Here is a 25,009-nt window from a genome sequence, read left to right as displayed (position 1 = left end):
TAGCGGACTCATCTGCATCACCACTGGGTGTCTTGGGAAAGCAATTTCTTTTACTACAAGCAGTTGCCAGAGAAACTGAAGGAGAAGACGTCCCAACAAGATGTTGATAAGTCTGGGATCCTTGCAAAGAAAATTAAGTATTTCATCTACAATTAAAATATAGTTAGCACATTTACTTTGTTTTATTGCACACTATAATTTTATGTAGCACCTTTTCAAAATCTATTATTAAGGCAATCACTTGACTCAAGCTAACCGTGTCTGCACTTTCTTCACAGGTAACTACTTCGCTGGACTAAAGTATATTCCCCTCAAATGCTAATCTTCTTGCAGCTGCTGTATTCTCCTACATGCTGTTGCAGAAACCACAAATTGACCCTAAATGTTTATGGACACAAACAGCATCTCCTGCATGTCATTTTTCAAAAGTTCTGTAACACCAAGTTGATAGTGTGTGCAAAACAGGAAATGTGATGGAATTCAGCCCCGCTGTAATGCTGGACCAATATTGGGGTCGTAATCAGAAATGACATATCCTCAGGAGACTCCAAGCAGGATTAGCCATCTTTCAATGACATCCCTTAGTTTTTGGAACAGTTTGTCAGCTGTATGCCTCTTAGTGAAGCTGCTGATACACAGAGTAGCCTACTTCTCAAAAATGTGATGTACCTGGGTACATGCTGCTGCTGTCCATGCTGGGGAAGGCGAATGACCAACCCAGTGGGCTTTCACAATCATATAATATTTTGTTTGCCCAGTTACGCTTGTACACATATCTGTGGTTAAGTGTACAGTGGGTAGAATACCATTTTGTCACCCAATAATGACATTTTTAGTAAACTTTCGGTACAGGAGAGAATTAGCTTTTCTAGTAAAATGGTATAGTGATGACATTTGCTAACAGGGACATAACACCTCAATTAAATGTCTTAAACCAACTGTATTAATAGTGAACATTGGACGCAGATCTAACACTAGCATAGTACCCAGGGCGTCTGTGATCCGCTTTGCGACTGGGTGACAGGTTTCATTCTTGCTTCCTCTTGCAGAGGATTGTTTAACTGCCAATTGTTGGGGGGGAAGACTGCAGGTGCTGGGATGTAGATGAGAGAAGGGAGGTAGATTATGCTGGAATGCTTGTTGTTATTTTTTTTTTAACCGAAGTTTCTGATTTTCCCAACAGTTTTCCAATAACTCGCTGAAAAATGACGAAACATGGATGAGGATCCCAGATGGTTAAGGTCCCTACCTCTACTGAGTGTGGCTTTCAAAATGCTACAAATGGATAGACAACTCTTGCCAGGATTCGTGTAAAAATAATTCCACACTTAAGAGTGGATTTTTGGTCTTATGCCCAGGCATGACAATGGCCTTTTTGTTATCACTGGCAAGAACTGCAGCAATTTTTCTTTTCAAGTGTATGAAAATCATATTGTGACATAGGAGGTGTTCAAAATTGAATAAAAAATGACTGGAAATTAGTGTTACTGAGGTTAATAATAATGTAGCTACAAAATAATACCTAAATTATGTTATTTTAGCACCAATAAATGTAATTTTTATAACAAATTGCAAAACAAAACCAAACAAAACCAAAACCAAAACCAAAACACGCAATGGCGGTTTTGCAAAACCAAAACCAAAACCAAAACACAACGGTAATCCAGATCCAAAACCGAATCCAAAACCAAAACACGGGGGTCAGTGACCATCTCTAATTCTAATGCTTTTCAAAGTCTGTTCAGGATTACACAAGACTTCCATATGGTGGCTCCCCAGCTGCTCTAATCACATGACCATGAAGCTACTACTTTTACCTTAGGAAAGTCATACTTTAAATATATTTTATTTCTGTCACCTCAAAGGTGTTGCTGAAACAAAAGCTTTAGCCCAGCAATCCTTGGCTGTTGTCAGCCCTGCCCTGGAAAACCAAACAGAGCACATATGGAGAGCACATCGTAGTAAAAGAAAACCACAGCAGCCAGTTTAGCGACAAGTAAGCGATTACAATAGACAGGTACACTTCTATATCTCACTTTTGTGCCCAGGTGGGAAGTGGTTTCCAATGTTAATGGACTATTGAAAAATGAGATGTGGTCACTATTGTGTGTTCTCTTTAGCATGAGATTGTTCCCGTTAAATAAACTCTGGTTACAAAACAGGCTTTTGCTTCAATAGACGTAAATTATTAATGTCTCAGTGACATGCCTGTAAATACAGCTCCAAACTAATCTCGCTAACAAAAGAGAATAAAGAGAGCTTCTCACCTATTACCTTTTACCCTGTTTGATGTGTAAGGTTGTGACATATCTGCCCTAGATAAACAGTCTAGTGACAGCAGCTCAACTGAAAGGAAAACAAGCAGGCAAAGTATGTCCATACATTTCAAAGCATTAGCTTACCACCAGTGCCGTAACTAGACATTTTAGTGCCCCGGGGCGAGACAGGGCACCGGCGCCCCCCATCTAAGTGGGCGTGACATTTGCTGAGTGGGTGTGGCCAGCCTAATGTGGGGGTGTAGTTGGCACTTTACTGAAAAAATTCTGTTACACATATTTGCAAATGCATGAAAAGCTAAATGCATGTATATATATTTATATCTATATAGATATATGGCACTGGTTCTATATTAAAGTACAAACCAAATTATTGATATTAGAAGACAGATGGAAAATCAAAGGACATTGTCTCATGAGAGATCTTAATCAAAAAGGTACTGACAGAAGCAAAAACAGGATATTTTATAGGGGAGAATACATGATTTTTATAGAGGTGGAAATCAACTTTCCCTTTCACCAAAACAATCTGAATCATATTGGATGTATATAATCTGCTAAATTCTACATTTACTATCAGTAGCAAGCATTAGAGACAAATCCTCTATAAGAAAGTCAGTGCAACTTCATATTTTGCTCACTAAATCCTGTCTGGAGGGGAGATCCCAGGCACATACAGCTCCCTCCACTACCCTCCGTTTCCTATCACTGTAATATCTGTAACAAAGATCTACAAAAGTCACAACCTTACCGTGCGGGATATACAGGGGACACTTTGGTAAGTTGTGTATACGGGAATTGTGAGTAAGTTGTGTATCCGGGAGGTTACAATTCATTCATGGCATCAGAAGCAGTGGAACGCATGTGCGTTCCACCGAAAACAGGAAGTTCGGAATGCGTTCCAAATGCCGAACTTCCTGCTTTCCACCGAACTGCTTCTGATGCCCTGAATGAATTGTTGCTTGAATTAGAGCGTGGTTTCTTCTGGGCACAGAGGCAGGTAACGGGCGGCTGCGCCCCCTTGGGCTTGCGCCCTGGGCGGTCGCACCGCCGTCGTTACGGCTCTGCTTACCACTGACCCAGTGCAGAAAGCTAAATATGCTTACATACAAATAGTTATTCATAGCAATCTAAATGAAGTCTGTGGGTGGGTTGTTTGTGGTTCTGAGTCCCATTATATGAAGCCTTATCCTCAGACGAAATTAAACTAAACACAGAAGCTGCTCTTCAATATAAAGCCCTGCAGACACGGCATTGAAACACTGCTTGTTTTAAGTGAAGACAATCCTTGTACTTTGCCCTTACTTTTAACATAGTGTTCAAATCATGTACTGAATGCCTCCCTATAGCATAGTGCACAAAGTGACAACCCTCATGAGCACTACAGGCAATGTCGAACCTGACTGAGTAACAAGAGAAAGTGTGTGTGTGTACAGGTTGTGCCATCAGTGCTAAAGTGTGTTTAGCAGGTTTGAGAATATGCGTTAAATGCATCGTTTTAATGCACATGTATTCGAGTCTCAGGAAAGGATATTGACAATCCTAAGGCCCTCGTTTTATTGTCTGTACTACCATACTTGTATTGGTAGTTTACATATAACAATTTGGCACGAAATACAAGTTTCTGTCTCTACAAATTATCAATTAGAGAGCTTCTTACATAGTTATTTAGATTGTCCATCAAGCTCAACTGTAGAAGTCATTAACCCGCAATGTTTAGTTTTCCAACATTTAAATCCCTGATGCACCTAAATTAACACATATGTGCTAAAGGTTCCTTTATTTAGCACCCAAAAAGAAGTTTGGGATTTTCTATTTTAAAATGATGAGAGCCCTAACCAAGTGATCTACTTCTTTCCTCTGGTACTCAGGAAGGTAAAAATGTTCAAGCTACCATCTGTGTGATGGGCATCATAAGTCCATCACTGGACGAAATGCATCAGGGAAGCACCTGCCATCAAAGGCATTTGCTGGGGCACTGGAATAATATTTAATCTAGAAGTGCTCACAGACCAGGAAGTGACATTTGCGTGTCACATGTGTTTCAGTGGGCCGTGGAATATTACTTTTAAGCACAGAGTTTGAATACACGTCGGATGATTAATCACTATATCGATCATATTCTTGCATTTGCACATTGGAATTGGAATATCAGGACACCACTGAAAATAATAAAAGTGGCTGCTGTGTTATTCTATTCTATGGCTCAGGATCTGATCTTGTGCATGTTAAAGGACTACATTACTTATGAACGTATTGTTCCTAATATAGGACTGTGTGACTTCTAGCGTACTTTTAACTGGAGATTCTTGTTTTAATAAATTTACAATTAGTTTTCATGAAATTATTAATATTTTTGTATGCTTTCATTGTTATTGTGATTCTGTTTGAATTAGAGAGAAAGTTTGCACTGAAGGTCTTTTTTTCTTGTATTTACTGTTTGGGAAGCAATTGTTTTTAGTAATTACTGACTAAAGCAGCGTCCTGTGGCATATCTCTTATTTAGATGGGAGCCTATAGGGTGTTATGTTACAAAAAAAATCCAACCCAATTTGTGCAACACAAGTATAACCACCATTATTTGGTAGGGAGGTGGTTCAGGACTAGGCAGGAAAGAAAGCTACTTTGAGTGGAGACGTGGGGCACAGAATAAAGGTATCGAATACATTTTATTTTCTCTAACTCTGCATTACTTTGAACAATAACAGTTCCAAAATTAAAAATGTAAACCTTTAACGTGATCCCACTTAACTGTGTTAAAAAATAATAATGTAGCAGCCCTAGACTTTTTGTCATGCCATCCTCACCAATAGGAAGTTGCTAGTTCACAAGTATGAAAACAAGTAAAAAAAAAACAAAAAAACCCAGAAATATTCAAAAGGAGAAGGATGAGGAGCAGAAGAAGACAGAGGCTGATGCAGAGGGAATGCATATACATATATATATATATATATATATATATATATATATATATATATATATATATATATAGTGGAGGCACAAATATATATATATAAGCAACCTGTTCTCTGACATTGCCCACAATATAAGCTGAGGGCAACTGTATATATGTATATATCAGCGCTTGCAACCAATTCTGAAATAAAACCAACAAATTGGTTAAGTCTAAAAGCTTTTGTGGTTTAACATCTACCACAAACGCCGCTGACATCCATTACATATAACAGCACAAGTGCTCTGATAATAGGTCTCTGCCAATAGAGGCATATATTACATATTATACTTTAGTGTGCGTATTTATTATTTCTGACATGAAATGTGGAGTTGGAATTTGTGTTGTGCATTCTAGCGCAGAACAGGTTTCTATCCTATAGATTGTGAGCTTATGACCAGGGCCCTGTTACTGTACCTCTTTGCTTATTAACACCCAGTCTTGTTTTATTACTGTGTTTGTTCCCAAATGCTGTAGATTATGCTGGCATTGCATAAAAATATGGTAACAAATAATAAATATTAAAAATATAGTATTCAACTTACCCATGTGCATGGCATATCTCCAAAAAATACATCAGCTACTGTAGTTGTGTGCACCTTTTTAGTACTTGTAAACAACCAGAAAAGCTCACCTTGCATCTTGGACATTTCTGGGCATTTCTCTGTCCATGTTCAATCTCATTGGCCCAGTGACGCAAAAGCTTGTCTCCTCTCTTGTACTCTCTACAGTTAACGCCTTCATGCCAGGGAGAATGGCACTTAAAACACCATACAAATTGGCAAGATGGGCACTGAATCTGCCAGCAGCAAAATGAAAAAAAAAAAAATATTATGTATTATATATTATACTATAAATTATGGTGTGCATTTCATTTGGGTGAACATGAGCACCACATAAGATATATGTTAAGAAACAGTAATTATATTTTTCTTTTGCACAGTGTGATGATATCATGGTTTAACAGTAACATAATTACTGTTCCTTCCTGTCAGGAGTCAGCAGAATAGAGTTGAGATGGTTAATCACCAAACGACTAGATCTGTGTTTAATATGGCCAGGCAGGTTATGACAAAATTGGGCAGATACAGGTTAGGTGGGCGGGTTGATCAAACAAATGAAGGAACCGATGTTCCCTGCAGACCAGTGACTGCACAGATTGGCCAATGTTGTTAATGGCAGAGAAAAATTGATGCCATTGTCTCTCCATTCCAAATATATTATCATATAGGATACCGTTTTGGGGGAAAAAACAAATCCCAGTTACCAGCTGAATGACTAGGAATGAATGACTATACAGGAAACAGACAACCAACATTGTTGTGTGACAATCATATAGCCCCACTAAGCACTTTTCCCATCACAATCAAGCTGACCCAATATGCAATCTGTGGCAATTAACCTCATATATCAAACTCCTATTTTCCTATACACTTTGTCTGTTTGGTAATACACAGTTTGTTTTATTACCATGTTTTTGCTTCCAGTTGTAAAGAGCTGCAGGATATGCCAGAGCCATATAAATATTAATAATAGTAAATTAAAACATTTCTATCTAATACTGGACTGATGAGTTGTTTTTTTTCTAGAGGTCAGACATCCGTGCACTTGGTCTGGAAGCTCCAACTACTAAAATGCATTGCAGCTCCCATAGACCATTAAACATACTGGGCCTGAATCATTAAGGAGAACAAGGCAAAAGGAAAAAATTTGAGCCTGGACAAACCATGTTACAATGCAAGGGGTACTAATTAGCTTATTATTTTGCACATGGGAATACTGTCTTTTTTTGTCGTATAACACATAAATACTTGATCATTTTATTTTTACACTGACCTTTAAAGTTGATCTAGGACATGCCCTACCCCAAATATAAATCTGTCCCCACATTTTAAATTTACCTCCCCCTTCAATGCAACATAGTTTTGCCAAAGTGTAAAGTTACTTCGTTTTTTTTTTTTTGCTTTGCTCTCCTTAATGACTCAGGCCCACTATGTACACAATGAATCTGACTACCATTTGTCATAACCATCCATTATGTTACCAGAACAATGGACTTGAATGATCCAAAGTATTAGCACAATTGAACACAAGTAGCCTTTACACAAGTCTAAAAATAGAAAAAGCTGCTACACATATTCATAGTTACACAGCAATAAATATTGCAAAGCTGAGTTGAAGCAATTCTGTGCATTTATTAATGAACTCTGACTTACACTGTGTTATGCAACTGTTCTAGATATTTAAACCTTCCAACAAGTTACAGTAAGCAAATAGATTGGTATGCTAAAAATGAATGTGATCCCCTGGTAATCCTGAAGGGAATGTGGTCAGTTGTGCTCAAATATAGGAGGAGATTCAAAATCAGACCTGTTTATCTTTAATACCAACGTCATGAAGCAACAAAACTATAAAAACCCGTTCACACCTATTTTTGCTTGTAATTAAACATGTTTATATAATTTCTAGGGCACTTTCACCGAAATTAAATGGCTGTTAATGCCACAGTAATCCTTGCCCTACTTTCAGGATGACTAATCTGAATGTCATTGGCTCATTGTCATGCTCACTTTGAACTTGTTTTCGGATTTGGTTGTGGTTGGAATGTGGTTCTTCCTCTTAAAGGTTGTAAAGTGCTTGCACTGCGGGCAGGGTTTGGTGCTGGAGTCCATACGGCTAAGTTCCAGGAAGTACTTGTACTTGATGATGTCATCATGTGGCAGGTTGTACAAGATTGTGGATTCATCCAGGTGTTTATTGCACTCAGTTATTGGGCATTTTATCTCCACTTGTCCAAGCTGCACCTATAAGTAAAAGGAAGATGTGAGCAGACTGTACTAAAACAAAATGTATGTTAAGATACAAAACATGTAAACAAAAAAAGATGCTAAGATATGCAAGTGTTTTATTCAGTAAACCAACATTAATTGCTTAGAATTTGTTATACCACATTTTAAAAACAACATTGAAAGAATATGTACTGCACTTTTTGAAGCATGTAAGAAGAATAAAAGTACCTGTTTGCTGTGTGTTATATCTGGGATTATTATGTTGAAATGCCCCCTTGCTTATATATTCATAAAATCAGAGGTCGAAGTGTGGGGTTTATAAGGTGGTATGCCGTACCGCCACTTCGCCTACTACCTTCATTGTAAAACTCATACTTGCCAACTCTCCCTGAATGTCAGGAAGACTCCCCGAAATAGGGGTGATCTCCCTCACTCCCTGAAGAGTCTGGCATTCTCCCTGATGCTGAGCCAGTAGAAGACGTAGTTGGCTTCGCCATCTGTGGCATGATGACACAGTTCAGAAATTGTGTCCTATGTCCATGCATTGATACCTATGGAGGTGGCCATTTTCATGGAGACCAAGATTTAATCAAAGACTGACAGGTAAGCCAACATGACTTCAGTAATGGAGACAGAAATGTAAAAGACACTTCAGTCTCTAGAGATTCATTAGCTGCTTTTCTTTAACACATAGTTGCCTACTCTCCTAGAATGTTCGGGTGACTCCCGCATTTCAGGGAGACCTCCCTGGCTCCCGGGAGAGCAGGGCAACCTACTGGCTCTTGCCCCCGCAATAGATAAGTAGTGGGGGTGGGGCTTAATGACGCAAATATTGTGTATTTTTGCTCCGCCCTTGCTGTAATTGGCCAAAATTGGGACAATCGTTTAGGGGGCAGGGCCAAAATGATGCAATTAGTCAAGCCCTGCCCCTGCACGCCCACCTCCCCCGGGATCTCCCTGAAGCCAACGAGGAAAAGTTGGCAAGTATGGTAAAACTTTTAAATTCCATTCACTTACAATCCCATTCCATCTTTATATACCGACACTTCTAAATTTCCATACCCCCACTTCTAAATTTCCACTTTGACCACTGAATAGAATGTTGTAAACTATATAAAAAGTGAGGATTTTTTGTGTTTATTTTCTACAGTATATAAGCAATTTGAAATTGTCAAGTACAAGGATGTGCTTTCCTACTATGTAGAAAAATGGTTCCTCCATCAAAACCAGGGCCGCCGAGAGGGGGGGGAGCGGGTACATTTTACCCGGGCCCGGCCATGCCAGGGGGCCCGGGCCGGGCCCTTGCTGCTATTTTTTGTCATTTTTTTTTTTATTTTATTTTTTTGTATTTTGCGTATTTTTATTTTTTTAAAAAAAAAATTCCCGCGGGGTAGGGGGAGGGGGGGGGGGGGCGTTGGTGGGGGGAGCTATAAGAAATAAAAAAAAAAAAAAAAAATCAATACTCACGTGACCGCGGCGCCGCGTCCCTCCTCTCCTGTCTTCTCCATTCACACTGACTGTCGGGCGTGACGTCATCAAGTCACGCCCGGCAGTCAGTCAGTGAGGAGCGCCGCAGCCTGACAAGACCAAAGAAGAAGAAAGAAGAGAAGACAGAAGAGAAGAGAAGAAAAGAAAGAAGCTGACAAAAGGTAAGGAAAGAAACTGAGAGGCACAGAGGAGGAAAAGAGAGGGACAGAGGAGGAAAAGAGAGGCACAGAGGAGGAAAAGAGAGGCACAGAGGAGGAAAAGAGAGGCACAGGGGAGGAAAAGAGAGGCACAGAGGAGGAAAAGAGAGGCACAGAGGAGGAAAAGAGGGGCACAGAGGAGGAAAAGAGAGGCACAGAGGAGGAAAAGAGGGGCACAGAGGAGGAAAAGAGGGGCACAGAGGAGGAAAAGAGGGGCACAGAGGAGGAAAAGAGGGGCACAGAGGAGGAAAAGAGAGGCACAGAGGAGGAAAAGGGGGCACAGAGGAGGAAAAGAGAGGCACAGAGGAGGAAAAGAGAGGCACAGAGGAGGAAAAGAGAGGCACAGAGGAGGAAAAGAGGGGCACAGAGGAGGAAAAGAGGGGCACAGAGGAGGAAAAGAGGGGCACAGAGGAGGAAAAGAGGGGCACAGAGGAGGAAAAGAGGGGCACAGAGGAGGAAAAGAGGGGCACAGAGGAGGAAAAGAGGGGCACAGAGGAGGAAAAGAGGGGCACAGAGGAGGAAAAGAGGGGCACAGAGGAGGAAAAGAGAGGCACAGAGGAGGAAAAGAGAGGCACAGAGGAGGAAAAGAGAGGCACAGAGGAGGAAAAGAGAGGCACAGAGGAGGAAAAGAGGGGCACAGAGGAGGAAAAGAGGGGCACAGAGGAGGAAAAGAGGGGCACAGAGGAGGAAAAGAGGGGCACAGAGGAGGAAAAGAGGGGCACCGAGGAGGAAAAGAGGGGCACAGAGGAGGAAAAGAGGGGCACAGAGGAGGAAAAGAGGGGCACAGAGGAGGAAAAGAGGGGCACAGAGGAGGAAAAGAGGGGCACAGAGGAGGAAAAGAGAGGCACAGAGGAGGAAAAGAGAGGCACAGAGGAGGAAAAGAGGGGCAGAGAGGCACAGAGGAGGAAAAGAGGGGCAGAGAGGCACAGAGGAGGAAAAGAGGGGCAGAGAGGCACAGAGGAGGAAAAGAGGGGCAGAGAGGCACAGAGGAGGAAAAGAGGGGCAGAGAGGCACAGAGGAGGAAAACAGGGGCAGAGAGGCACAGAGGAGGAAAACAGCGGCAGAGAGGCACAGAGTTATAAAAAAAAGGGGCAAAGAGGCACAGAGTGAATAAAAAGGGGGGAAAGCAGCATGGAGGGCGCAGTGTAGTTGTGATGGGGCTTGTTGCAATGTAGTGTGTGTGCGGTAGGTGGTGGCTAATTAATGGGCGCTATTTTGTTTGTAGGGTGATGGTGAGGCAATTTAATAGTGGGGATTATTAATTTAAGATGGGGTGATTTGGGGCCTATTGAATGTGGAGGTGAGTTTGGGGAGGATGAGGTCTATTTATTAAATGTGACTATGAATTATTTAATGGCAGTGATGGTTGCGGGAAATAGGTATTGCTAGGCTGTTTGCATGACGGGAAATAGGTTTATTTATTACATGTGAATTCTATTATTTTAATGTTGGGGCTGGAGGAAGGCCTAATTATTAATCGTGGGTGCTATTGATTTAACGCTGCGTCTGACTGAAATTTTCTAAATGTAGCCATTTTTTTCCCAAATAGGTCCTTCTACATTCCAAGATCCAGGCAAGCCACAACTAAAGAAACCAGCAGCCTCGGGTGGAGAAAGTGAGAAGAACAGGTAGGACAGAGCAGCATAGTGTGTGAAATGTTGTGATTCTAGTAGGGACAATGCCAATGTTTGGTGAGCCCAGTGGGCGCAGGCCAAGACTGAACTGTTTGTGTACACACTGCATTCTTTGTATACTACACTGTGGTGCTGGATGTCTTAAAAGTCAGGAGTGCTTGGACATATGTGACGCTGTGGTGAATTCAGGACCTAGTGATTTTGATGTGCTAGCTATGCGCCCAACGGTGCATTGCCACGGCCCCAAATGTATGACCACATTCCCGAAAATTTTTGCACCGTCGTTAGGCTAGCCACGCCCCAATGGCGCATTGACACGCCCCTGAATGTATGACCAAACCCGCGTCGTGTTTTTTGCGCCGCCGTTAGGCGGCGCAAAAAATTTTTAGGGCTTACTCAACTATGGGGGGGCCCCATGAGTTTGTTGTACCCGGGCCCTGAATTCCTCTTGGCAGCCCTGATCAAAACAAAACGTTAGGTAAAACTTTGCAGAAAGTTGTTTAAATCACACTTTCATTTTACATCACTGGTGTTACTTCAGAGCAAGGATCACAAAACATGCAACTATGCTTAAAATAATAAAGCAGTTTTCTCTCCATGCTGACTTCATAAGCAATAAGCATCCCACATAGTTGCTGCTATTCCATGAAATGGCTATGTCTAGTATATGCAATACATTATACCAGTGAAGAGCAATCTGAAATACATGGAGGGCCTCATGGAGTTGCCCTCTAATCTTCATAATGGCAGCACATCACTATTAATCTCAGTAATAAGTTAAAACAATACAATTACTCAAAGAAAGAGACACCTATCTATAATAGGATATCAGCATATATATTAAACAAGTGTTACAAACTCTAACAAACAAATCTGACAACCAGGAAGGAGCCGAGTGCCACAAGTGAAGGGTCGGAGGGCTGCATGTAGCGCACCACTGCATTATACTAAGTAGAATGAGAACCATATAGGTATAATCAATGCATTGGTCATGCACTAGCGGTTTTCAGGAATGTGGTGTGTTGTAGAAATACACATTACAGCCCTCAGTCCTGGCTATCTTAGAATATCCTGATTATTTAATTCAGTCCACTTTATCATTGTTCTACTTTACTCTTGGACAACCCTACATCTTTAAGCACTTTCCCCACCACAAACCCCATGTAGCAAACAGAGATATCCCCCTTCCCTCAGGGCTCATGCCATTAATGTTGCATACTGTGTGCTCACAAGCCAGTAGGACTCAACCTCAAGTCCTATTTAATAGAACAGAATAGACAACTGCTGTGAGAAGCAGAGGTTACATGTACCATCCAGCTCCTATTTGCAGGAAATAGCAGGGATCCTGGGATTGAGAACCCCTCCCACTATTTTCTACAAAGAGGACATTTGTATAAATGCAACAATTATTGCCTGTTGTATTTCCTTAAGTCCCTCTACTTGCTACTATAGGGTTAATACTCATGCTTGTTTGAACGGGAAAAAAAAAGTGTGCACAGGAAGTAAAGCTTCCTACTGCGACTTTCAGTGTCTTCTGACTTTTTCTCAGTGATATTCCCCAAATAACAAGCAAATACCAAACTAATAACAAAAAAACCCAAAAAAAACAATAAGGTGCAAAAAATGGCAGGCTATAGACAGCCTTGGAGAAACTCGAGGATAAAGGTAAAAATTACTGCATTTCTATTCCATCCCGCCGTGGCAGGATATATTACTAGGCAGTTAAAGTCACTCCCATGTTGGAGTATTTACAATTTATTATTATTTTTTTAATCTGAGCGGATATGTCAAGCTTATATGTTTAACAAAGTCATGCCAGGAACTCTATCCTGCTTTCTCTGCTCATGAAGAAGCTTTCGGAATACCTGGAGACCGTTTTCCCTTGACTTTATATGATTTATCAACACAATGGAGGCTGTCTATTATAAGTACATAATGAAATAATACAAATTTTCTATCTAAAGTAGTGACAGACAACCTGAAATACTTAGGGGGCTGCATGGTACGGCCTACAAACTGTTCTAAATTGAAGGCCCTGTCCCGCAATCCCAATTGAGACAGCTTTGTGGGACATTTGGGTCTCATTCACTGATGATCAGAGCGGCGGTGAACGGATGCCAATGCCGCTTGGAGAAGAAGGGAGAAGGAGGCAGTGACCAAGCCTGTCCTGATACCGGATACCCAAATGTTGGGAGGTATTCTTTACTCTTAATCTCAGTAATAAATTTACACATTATATTTAATCAAAGAAAGAGACACCTATTTGTAATAACACATCAGCAGACATTTTAATTTAGTGTTGCAAGCTGTAACAAACAAATCTGACAATAAAGCACAAAGAAGCTGGGGGGCCACAGGTGAAGGCTCTGAGGGCCACCTGTTGCCCTTCACAGGTCAAAAGTGACTTGGTTCTAGTCATAAAGATTTCACGCAATCTAATTAAATCTAAGTGCAAAGCCCTTTGCTGAGAGTTTTTGGGATTAGGGAAAAAGGAAGGAATACCAGATCATGATTAATATTGAATTTAAAGACCACTTATGGAAATAACCATGGATCAGTGCTTAAAACACCTTTATCCTTGCCTATATTTAAACCCAGTCTTGGCACCATAAAGCTCCCCAATCCTCCTTTGAGATTTACCCACCTGTCAAAGCAGTATGGACAAGACTCAGGTCCCAGGAAGCTACAACAGATCTCATCTGGGGTTTATTAGGTTTAATTGCCTGGCGGAATCTAGATGGAAATGTATCTCATGTCAAATACCCTTCTGGAAAGGAGTTCGTCTTGAAACCTTAAAATTAAGAGACTTAAGTGCCAATGCTTAATCTAGCTCATTTTGTTAGAAAAGGAAAAAAACAATAATCTAAAACTGAAGCAATAGGCATTAATATTGGGTCAATATCTTTCTCAATACACTAGAAGGAAAACCTTTACCAGATCCTTTTAGAACATACTGAAGTGGTGGCTTACCTGGCCATCAAGAGAGTACTGTAGCCACTAAACATATATTCACTGACAAAGCAGGGATTTCCCTTGTATCAACAATCCCCTTAATGTTTATATCAATAAGTTAAGCTATTCATCACATATTAGGCGAGTTGATACCATGGCAACCTGACTAATGTATCACAAAATAGTAAAAGAAAAAATAAGTTGCCTATATATGGTGCACACTAGAATACGCCGATAAATTTAAAACGTAATAACTTTCATTGAATTCATTCAAATCTTAACTTTGATAAAAACTAAATATTAATACACAAGTATGCGTACAAGAATGGAAAATGTCAATCAAAAAGCCCAATGCAGAGATCTACAGTGACTGTCCTATACTTGTATTGAATGTCAAGGTTGATGTATTCGTGGAGTTTAATCTGATGCTTTGGCTGTTAATATACCCTATGTGGAATTGCTGAAATGTGTTATATAGCATGTTTGTTTGTTTTTTTAACTTAAAAGGTTTTTATTAAGTTTTTAGCAAAAGAATATGTAACAAACATGGCAGTTACAACAGAGTGCAGTGCATAATGTAGATCCAACAAATCAGTCAGAACTGCCCATAAACAAACAATCAAAAAAGAAACAAACAATAACACAAGAAACATTCAAATACACATAAGACAAAGACTTCAAGGGAGAGGGGGAGGGAGACAGACAGGGGGGCAAGAGTCGGAGACTGGCCGTATTAAACCCAATCAACCATAAAAATACATTTTGAAAATAGGACATCTACCCTCCAGAGAGGTATACAGCATGGGAGAGTTAGGTGGCAGACACAGGTCTGTACCCTAAGAAAAATTTGTACCATGTGAACCATTTAACCAGGGGTGAGGAAGCCCTTGAGGTGAAGTTAAACTCTATGGTTTCCATCTCATAGCTGTGTTGTACTTTGCTGATGATTTTGGTAAGAGATGGAGCCAAGGTGGATTTCCAGCTTTGAGCTTATATAGCATGTTTTAAATATAATTTATGAGACACATCTAACTAAAGCCTGCAGTATCAATATTACTTTATTATTGAGTTCGGATCCTGTAAGCGTCATCTTAAATAATTACTTAAACACTCACCAGATAGCTAACAAAAGATCCAAAAGTAATTGATTCACTATCTATTCTTTACACAGACATCTGAAATAACTTGATAACTGAATAACTCAGATTTTTCTCATTGAAGAGTATCCAGTGTTTCTCCCCTCAACTGATAATGTGCCGCTGTGATGCGTTCTACAGTAAAAATTCTTACGATTCTAAACAACTAAATGGTGATCTAAAATTATACTGGTTTATTCTATTTCAATAAAATATATATGTTGTCTGTGTTTGGCTATTTTACTTGATATGTTTGTTCACATCCAATGTAATAGTATAACAATTGCATGTGGTTAACATATTCTATTTGAAGAAGTATATTTCATTCATCAAAACATTTCATGACTGACATCAGAGTCTTTGTATAAATCCTCTCCAGGTTCTGATACTTCAAAACTGCTTGTGTTTTATTTGTGGCATTGTTTTACATAGAACTCCAGCTTCATTCACAATGGCAGTATGTGACCATTAAACTGCATGTGAGTAAAAACTGTTGTCATTGCTTCCACATTGTGTAGTTCTAATACTGCTTAATGTGACCCCGATTCTCATCAGAAAACGCTCTGTGATAGATTTAAGGTCATTGCTCAATAGTCAAAATATGAATTGGTAATATTTCACAAAGCTATAGTAGATCATTAGAGTTGCCACATTGTATTGTATTATACATTTGATTAAGTGTATTGGGTTGTAATATCTAATCCCCATCAGACTAAATACTATTCGGAAGCATGGAGCTCCCACACACCACTCCACTAGTTTGTTCTAATGGGCAATGGCATGCCTAGTAGGTGTATTGCTAGCTCAGTAGCATTGCAACTGAAATTTAGTGAGTACCTCACTGGGGTACTCTATCAAAGTATTCGGATCAAAAGGAAGGCTTAATCTAGCCCATCTTGTAAAATAAATAAATAAATCTAAAACCAAAGCTTTCTCTACTAATCTTGGGTTTATATCTTTCTCAAGGTACCAGAAAGAAATATTTTCCATTTCCCCTTATAGCATACTGATGTGGTTGGCTTCCTGGCCGTCGGGAAAGTATTAATGACCTCCTGTGAGACACCCTTGTTTCATAAATTTACCCTTTCAACGTCCACTCCCTCAAACACAGACTAGCAGTTCCCATTCCCATGGGTGTATCATGATCCTGTCCAGAAAGTCTGCTGCCACATTGACCTCCCTGGCCACATGGATTACAGAGAATGGGTGTACCATTTGTTTAGCTTTTGCCACTTCATCATTGACCACTGTCCTGAGGCCTGACTAATTTATATATGGTTGTGAGAAATCTGAGACAGGAAGGCTTAAATTACCTGTCAGACCGATCTTATTTCAAGCAAATGTGAAGGAAGATCCTTCTTGACCCATTCTACCTCTCTGTGCTATTTTCTCCCCTAAGGTGAGCTTCCCAGTCCACCCTGCTTACATCTGTATAAATTTGCTTTTTCTAGACTTGTTACTTGTCAGATTTCTGGAAAACGCCACCATTTCTGCAACTTTTTTTTTTTGTAACTGAAAAGTTTTACAAAAATCATAAATAAATGGGGAACAAAAATAAATGTAGATAGTAAAGGAGGGTACATAGCAAGAAAGAACACAATAGCAGATCACATAAGCTTAATCCCTGGCCTGGGAATACCAAGATATGACACCAAAGTAGTAGCAATACATCAACACCTCAAAGTCCCTTAGTTTAGCTAGAGCACGAGACTGAGCCATAGGAGAAAGGGTGGGAAGACACAAACCTAACCCCCTGGAAAGCAAGTGCTTACAACCCAGAGAGCTTTGCAGTGACAACCTGTGGGTCAGGTGGAAAATAGGTGCCCTCTCCCTCTGTCATACAGACATGCCAACTATTCCATTTAATCAATGGTGAGACCGCCGCTCTAGAATATGTCACCCCCACCATCTCAATCTCAAAACTGCAGTGCACTTTGGAAATAATTTTATTCAATGTGGGAGGTAGCGGTTGCTTCCAGAACTGGGCAATGGCTGCCCTAACAGCTATCAGAACGTGTCCCATCACATACCTGTCACATTGTGAAATAGAGGGTGGATAGTGGTGCAAAAGGGCCACCTCCAGAGTGGGAGGCAGAGTATTAGAAGATCTTACCAATCAAGTCAAATAAAGCAGTTCAGACGGATTGAACAGCAGGACATGACCAGAAAATGTGGAAGAGATCCCCTTTCCCTGAACACCAACATAATGGAGACAGGGAGAGACATCTTGTGTAACATATAGTCTGTTCATGAGTTTCACCCACATTTCTGAGTGGTTGAGATAACGGGACATTTTAAAGGAATTCTGAAAGACATTTTCCGAAAAACTCAAGATGAAGGTCCACCTCCAACTGGAGCTGGACCCTAGATTTTGGAAGGTCAGATTGCATAACCAGAAAGTTATACTGGTACGATTACCGCCACTTGTAATTTTAGCAAAGTAAGCTGGGGGGTGGGAACCTAATGACAGGCATGAGAGCCAATGTCTTATCTGAAGGTATTTATAAAAATCATTTTGGAGGCAGCCGATATTGGTCACACCGATGGGTAAAAGAGGAGATAACAGGACAGAATCTCCCAGGATAACCACAGAGAGAGGTTCAAATCCAGAATCCGATGAGCGGCTGCCTTTAATAAGACAATGGCGGTGGGAAGAGGGAATTTGTCAGTGCCACTACATAGAGGGTCCCACATCATCAAAGCATCCCTAGTTAGAGTGGGCCACCCAGGGCCTCTGGCCCAGCAGAAGAGATCAGTCGTGCATCTGGGACAATAAGACTGCATTGCGGTAATTCGTCAGAATGGGCAGGGCCACACCCCCCACTGTGATTCCCACAGGGTGATAAGCTGTATAGCTGTATGGTGGTTTCTTCTTCAACACATGTCTTCATGACAGCCGTTAATTTAGTCAGTAACCTGGCCTGGAGACTAAACGGGAGCATATGGAACAAGTACAAAAGTTTTGGAAGGAGCATCATCTTAAATGTCAAAATCCTGCCTAAACATGAGACCTCATAGCACAACCACGGAGATGTCAGGGCTGCAAGCTGTTGCATAAGAAAGGACTATTTTAAAACATTTTTTTATCAAAGTCCAACGGGTAAATGTATCAAGGCCTGATTTTTTCAGCGTTTTAAAATCACAGCAAATCGCAGGTGATAACCCGCAATTTTAGTCCCCAAGTTGGCAGGTGTATTAAACTGCGATTTTTACTCCGATCTTAAAAATTGTTGGTCATCTCTGGCGATTTGCTGCGATGTCAAACACTCCCGTGTATAGCTAACGCTCCTGTGTTTCCTGCGTGATTAGTAAGCACATCACTGTTACACTGCCCTGTCTATAGAGCCGGAGGTCCGGCAGCTGTCAAAACTTAAAAAAAAAAAAGAAGTGTGGGGTCCCCCTGCCCGAGCACTATTAACCTGCAAGCCTACTGCTGGTTCCGTGAAAATCGGGGGGAAAAATTGCGTGGGAGTCCCCCTGATTTTCACATAACCAGCACTAGGCAAACCAGCCAGGGTGAGTGGCAGGGGTCCCCTTGCCATAATGACAAACCAACCCCAGGCTGTTCAGCGCTGGGCTGGATTCCCCAGAGAGTGGGGTCCGCTGAAAAATACAAGTGGGCCCCCCCTTCTAGGGACACCCAGCCCAGTTATGAAAGCACTAGGGCTCTTCCTACACCCCTGGGCGGTGGGTGTAGGGTAATAACGGCAAAAGTTAATGTAAAAAAAACAAAAAACAAAAAACGGACACCATTTTGTTTTGTGAAACTACAAGTCCCAGACAGCCATAAACAGTGTGGGCATGCTGATGCTTGTATAACTACAAGCACCAGCATACCCGTGGCAGCCAGGGCATGCTGGCCCTTGGAGAACCACAAATGCCAACATGCCCCGACACCCAGGGCTGGCTGAGACCTGTAGTTCCACATTTTTTTTTTTAAAAACCCCAAAACACACCCTGTTTTAAACCACAAAATTTTATTAAAAATAATAAAACCCCAATAAAAACAATACACACACTCATTAATACCACATATATCTATTAAAAATAAGAAACCCCCAAAACACTTACCAATCAGAATTCTTCTTCCTTGGTCAGCAGCTTTTAATCCAAAAATGCTTGAACCATGTCCAACAATTTTGTAATTCCAAAGTCCAGCTTGAAATGTCCCAAATAAACAGACATATCCCGATACGATAAAGATTAATCTAATGTGCAACTCCTTCTCCAGACACACCCCCAGTGGATAGCTGCGCAAAGCAAAGAGGAAATAGTGGCAATGCCTTAATACAGTGGTTCCCAAACTGTGTGCTCCCTGGGGTGCTGCGGCGATCTCACAGGTGCCTCGGCCAGCGTCTTTTGTAAGCAAGGGAGAGGACTTTTTGGTAAATACTTTGGCTTAGGGGTGCCTTGAAAAAATTATGGAGACCCTAAAGGTGCCTCGAACTGAGAAAGTTTGGGATCCATTGCCTTAATATATATTTAAACTTTAAAGGCTGAGTCATTAAGGAGAGTAAAGCATAAAAAGGAGTAACTTTGCACCTGGGCAAAACCATGTTGCATTAGAGGGAGAGGTAAATTTAAAATGTGGACAGAGATTTATAGTTCGGATAGGGCATTTCCTATATCAACTTTACATTTCAGTGTAAAAATAAAGCTATCAAGTATTTGTGCGCTAGATGAAAAAACAGCCAGTATTTAACTTATGTGCAAAATAATAAACTAATTTGCACCCCTTGCATCGTAACATGGTTTGTCCCAGAGAACATTTACTCCTTTTTTTGCCTTGCTTTCCTTAATGACTCAGGCCCTAACTGTTTTAGATAGCACTCCAAGTATATCCTTTTTCCCATTGGGCACATGTCAGATATTCACTTTATGCCACAAAAAGCATGCAGATTTTCAGCATACCATACATGTAAATTATATATTTTTTCAATGTACTGTGCATCCTGTTATGTAGAGCAAACCAACTACATACTTTTTGCCGTAGAGCACTGTGTTATACAGAAAACTAATTTAAACATCTTTTAACATTGGGTGATTTGCAAGTCTAATAGTGATCCATATTGTGTCCATTTTGAAGGAAGCTACTTTTCTAATAAAATTCTTACTTATCAAATTATATCCATAACTGATAACCATTCTCTCATAAGCGATACCTAAGACACAATCATAATTGTGTCTTAGGTAGCACTTATGGGAGAATATACCTAAATGTTAAATAACAACAACAACAGCAATTTGTGGTAGCACCAATATCTATTTGAGATGTGTGGCCATTAGACAAACCGAAATTAAAATCATGGGGATGAGTGACTGGATGAATCACCTATTATCTGTGGCTTCATATGGAGTATCAGCCAATAGGGGCTGGAAGGGGAGGGTTCTTTACACAGTTATAAGGCAGCCCCTGTAGGATTTGAGTCTTCCTGTTTCCGGATTCCTCCCTCCCTGCAAGTTATAGTTGGTAGGGTTTTAGATTTGATAGCTGTTATTTAGTTTTACTGGGAGAGCAGTGCAGTCGGTAAGTGTGCATATGGTGCTCGGTTGATCTGGTCATAGGTCACTACCCCCTCTTTGTTATGGTGTCATCGTATGGTTGGTCCTCCTGTGAGCAGGACCCTTGGCCGGTATTGTCTGGTTTATACTGGCGGTTGGTAGGGGGGGGTGTAGTCTTGCCGTTGGACTAGATTTTTTAGCACCGGACAATAGATAAGGTATGATCCTGGGTTGGTGGTACTATGGTCTGACCTTTCCACCTTTATTGGTTTTGCTGTTGCCGACTGCCCTGCTCTCGTCCGCCTTACAGTCCTCTTTGGCTTCTAGTTAAGATTCATTCCAAGGTTAAAAGTTATTATCCAATTTAATATATCCGTTTATTTATTCCAACTTTAATCTGGTGTCCGTGTCTTTATTGGGGATGGTAATTATGGTTATGCTACGGCATGGTGAGTTTAAGGGAACTTCTCCCCTGTGCATTTTAATGCATAAATACCTCTGATATAGGTAACCTAAAATATCTTCTGGCTTTAGCACATAGCCAAATGTATGAGAGAGGCCATTAAGCCGAAGGATTTTAAAAGCATGTGTTGTGAGCTGAATATGTTACTTACCAACAAGGGGTTAAGCCTGGGACGGAATCAGCCAATTGGAACGAGGTGGGAGTGGTTGTTGAAAGAATATATCCAGCAGTCGAGGAGGGAGAGCTTCCTGTTTCCTGGATCCGGATAACTGGCAGCATCAGGCTAAGTAGTTCCTTTTATATTGCATTTTTCTGTCTTTGTCTGCTCTTATATTTTCCCTCGCTTCCTCTATCCCCTTTTACTCTTCTCTCCTCCTTTTGGCTATATCTTCTTCTTCTTCCCCCTCTTTGCAGTTCCTAGTTTCTCCCCCCCCCCCCCCCCTCCGTGCCATGGCATCCACCCGGCCCCGCCGTTCCAGGTCTGTCCCCTCCAGGTTTTCCCCCCCTCTGCCTCCTCCTCCCCGTTCCGTGGCTTCCACGGAGGCTCCTTCCTCCGTTTCCCGGGCTGCCGCTCCCCCCCCCCTGCAACCCAGCGTGTATTGCCGGGTCCGTCCGGCGGGTCTGGGCGGGGGGCGGGGCGTGGTTTTAGCGATGCCGCTGCCGCGAGGGGTCCTCGCGGGGCTGGCATGAGGCGAGCTAGGAGGTCCAAGGCGCCGGAGCGGGCGGCTAGGCCGCTTGTTACCGGCGCAGGCTCCAGGAAGAAAGGAGCAGTTGGCGCTAGGGGCAGGGGATCTCCTTCCCCGGCGCCCGCGGCGCCAGGTCACTTCCGGCCCTGGTTTTCCCTCAGTCAGCTCCTGCTTCTGGGCTCAAGGATGGGGGGTCCCCAGTCGTTAAAGCAGCGGGGGCAGGGGTTCCAGCTCCCCCTGCCTGTCCCCAGGGGCTCCCTTCTCCCTACAGGGGCCTGGGCCCCATTATATTTGACCCCCCTTCTGTTTCTCCATCCATCACCAGCATCCAGGTTTCCGGGCTTTACGGGGCTCAGCCCCACACTAATATGCAACAGGAGATTCTTCCCCTTTTGCCAGCATTCCATGGGGCATTAACGGGCGGTACGCCCCCCCCCCCCTCCCTTTTCCTCGTTCCAGAGACAGCCCCCCCCTACCTCATCCCCTCTACTATTTTCCTTGGAATCCTCTGGTAGGGCCGGTATATCATCTAACCAGGCCCCCGGGCTGTTGGGGCCAGCCCCGGTCAGTTTTTCTAATAACTGGGGAGCATTTTCACATCAGGCCCCCTCCGTAGTCCCTTCTGTAATGCGGTCTTTCGGCCCTTCAGCTCCAGCTGGCAGCTGGCCTTTTACACCGGCACCATGTAACCAGCCCGGGTCTGCCAATACTAGCACCCAGGGGTTTCTGCCATACCCCCCCAAAGATTTCAGGCCCGTTCTAGATGGGGCCAGCCCCGGTCAGTTTTTCTAATAACTGGGGAGCCTTTTCACATCAGGCCCCCTCCGTAGTCCCTTCTGTAATGCGGTCTTTCGGCCCTTCAGTTCCAGCTGGCAGCTGGCCTTTTACACCGGCACCATGTAACCAGCCCGGGTCTGCCAATACTAGCACCCAGGGGTTTCTGCCATACCCCCCCAAAGATTTCAGGCCCGTTCTAGATGGTGGAAGTGAGTGGTCGGCCCCCTATCCTTCCTTGTCTGGTCAGTACCTTCACGTGTATCCTAGACCCTCCTTTTATAATTCCGCTGTGTGTTCTAGTAGGGATCCTCAGCTCCCCCCACCAGAGCAGCTATGGGACCGTAGTCAAAGGGTCCCTCCTCCCGCTGGTTTCTATGGTCATCTCACGAATGCTTCTCCCTTAGTCACCCCGGCAGAGGTCCCACCTCACATTTCACACAGTTTGTCTCCCCCGCATGCTAACGTGTCTTCTCATCCAGTGACACAGGTGCAGCTGTCCTCCGCAGGGACACAGATGGACGAGGGCGGGGCAACGAGTCTTCAGCTGCGGGGAGAAGAGTCGGTGCAGGCAACAACGCAGCAAGGGGCTCGGCAGAGTGGATCGGAAGATGAGGACGTAACGGGGGCTGTTCGGCAGGAGGCACTGGGAACATCCGGTGAGTATGAGGGCTCTACTATATGTAATACACAATACATGTCTGATTCTAGCATTTCAACTACCAGTGCAGAGTCAGCTTCATCTTCCCCTAGGCAGGGTCAGCGCAAGCTGATTAAAATACTGAACACTCATTTTGGGGGAGCTAAGAGGAAGAGCAGAGACAGGTTAGATACCATCTCTTCCACACCGACAGGAGGCCCGCTAGTGAAGTGTGAGAACACAGCATTGTCGATAGGCATTAGACGCAGTATGAGATATAAGATTAAGAGGGGGTATTATGTTGACATATTCGAGCTGACAGCGGACACACAGAAAGAGTTGGCGGCCGCGTGCACGAGAGGTGGAGTTGGTGAGGATGCGTATAGAAATTTTTCTAACTGGCTAACGGGGTACTGTGTTTTTTCGGTCTGCTATTTGGAAACGAGACCAGATGCAATTATAGACGTTTGGAAATATCTCCATTTGATTAACGAAATGCATAGTTGTGAACGCCCCGGTACCTGGAGGTTGTATGATAAGCTTTTCCGAGAGAAAGTGCACGGCCAACATTATATGCCCCTGGCCTATAAGGATGTAGAAATCTGGATGAGATTGAATAGAGCCCAGATGGGAGGGGTGCACATGGGGTACGGCCCCCCGCAGTCAGCTAGGTTTCAGTACGGGGGGAGACGTGGTGCTCCCCTGTCCTCAAGGAATCGGTGCTTTGCTTTTAACAACTCCTCATGCGGGAGGGGGGAGGCATGCCGTTACAGACACGCCTGCTCCAATTGTAGAGGAAGTCATCCCCTCAAAGACTGCCCTAGGGGCACCGTTGGCGTCGGTAGGGGACGGGGAGGGGCAGGGGGTGCTATCTAAGGCGGCTTCTCCCATTATATTCCCAATCCTTTGTAGGTGGCTGGCTCTTTATCCGGATGCGGCCCAGGCCTCTTTCCTTAGAGAGGGTTTTCGCCTCGGTTTCCGCCTCCCCATTGACAGTGGGGTGACGGGTACCGCCGCCAGGAACCTTCGTTCCGCATATTTACATCCTGACATTCTGGCAGAGAAGGTTGGTAAGGAGATAGGCCTGGGACGTATGGTGGGCCCCTTTTCATCCCCCCCAATTCAGGATTTAGTCATTTCCCCGGTCGGGATAGTACCAAAAAAGGCCCCGGGAAAATTTAGATTAATTCAGCATTTGTCTCACCCAGCGGGCAACTCGGTTAATGATGCGATTGACCCTACAATTAGCTCAGTGGTGTACCAGTCTTTCGATGATGCTTTAACTTTAGTTAGGGAGTTTGGCAAGGGAGCGATGATGGCTAAATTGGACATAGAATCCGCTTTTCGCCTCCTCCCTTTGCATCCCGAGTCCTTTAAATTTATGGGTTTTAAAATTCGGAACGAGTACTATGTGGATCTATGCCTGCCAATGGGCTGCTCGGTTTCATGCGCATATTTTGAGGCTTTTAGTTCCTTCCTCCACTGGTGTGTCGGGGCGGGAACAGGACACCGCGGAATA

The 25,009-nt window shown here is 42.8% G+C and overlaps 1 protein-coding gene across 1 annotated transcript in view; it reads right to left on the bottom strand.

Moving 5' to 3' along the window:
- The window catches only part of RNF217 (ring finger protein 217), a 93,927-nt gene that overhangs the window by 19,654 nt on the left and 49,264 nt on the right, over positions 1–25,009 (bottom strand). Inside the window, exons 2-3 of the mRNA XM_075203012.1 lie at positions 7,800–8,033; positions 5,864–6,028 (exon numbers count right to left, since the gene is read on the bottom strand). Coding sequence (XP_075059113.1) covers positions 5,864–6,028; positions 7,800–8,033 — 399 coding nt within the window. The remainder of the gene's footprint in view (positions 1–5,863; positions 6,029–7,799; positions 8,034–25,009) is intronic.

Source organism: Mixophyes fleayi, chromosome 3 (assembly GCF_038048845.1).
Source record: "Mixophyes fleayi isolate aMixFle1 chromosome 3, aMixFle1.hap1, whole genome shotgun sequence".
Taxonomy (NCBI): Eukaryota; Metazoa; Chordata; class Amphibia; order Anura; family Limnodynastidae; genus Mixophyes; species Mixophyes fleayi.
Note: the sequence above shows the minus strand (reverse complement) of the source record. Positions and strands in the feature narration are given on the sequence as shown.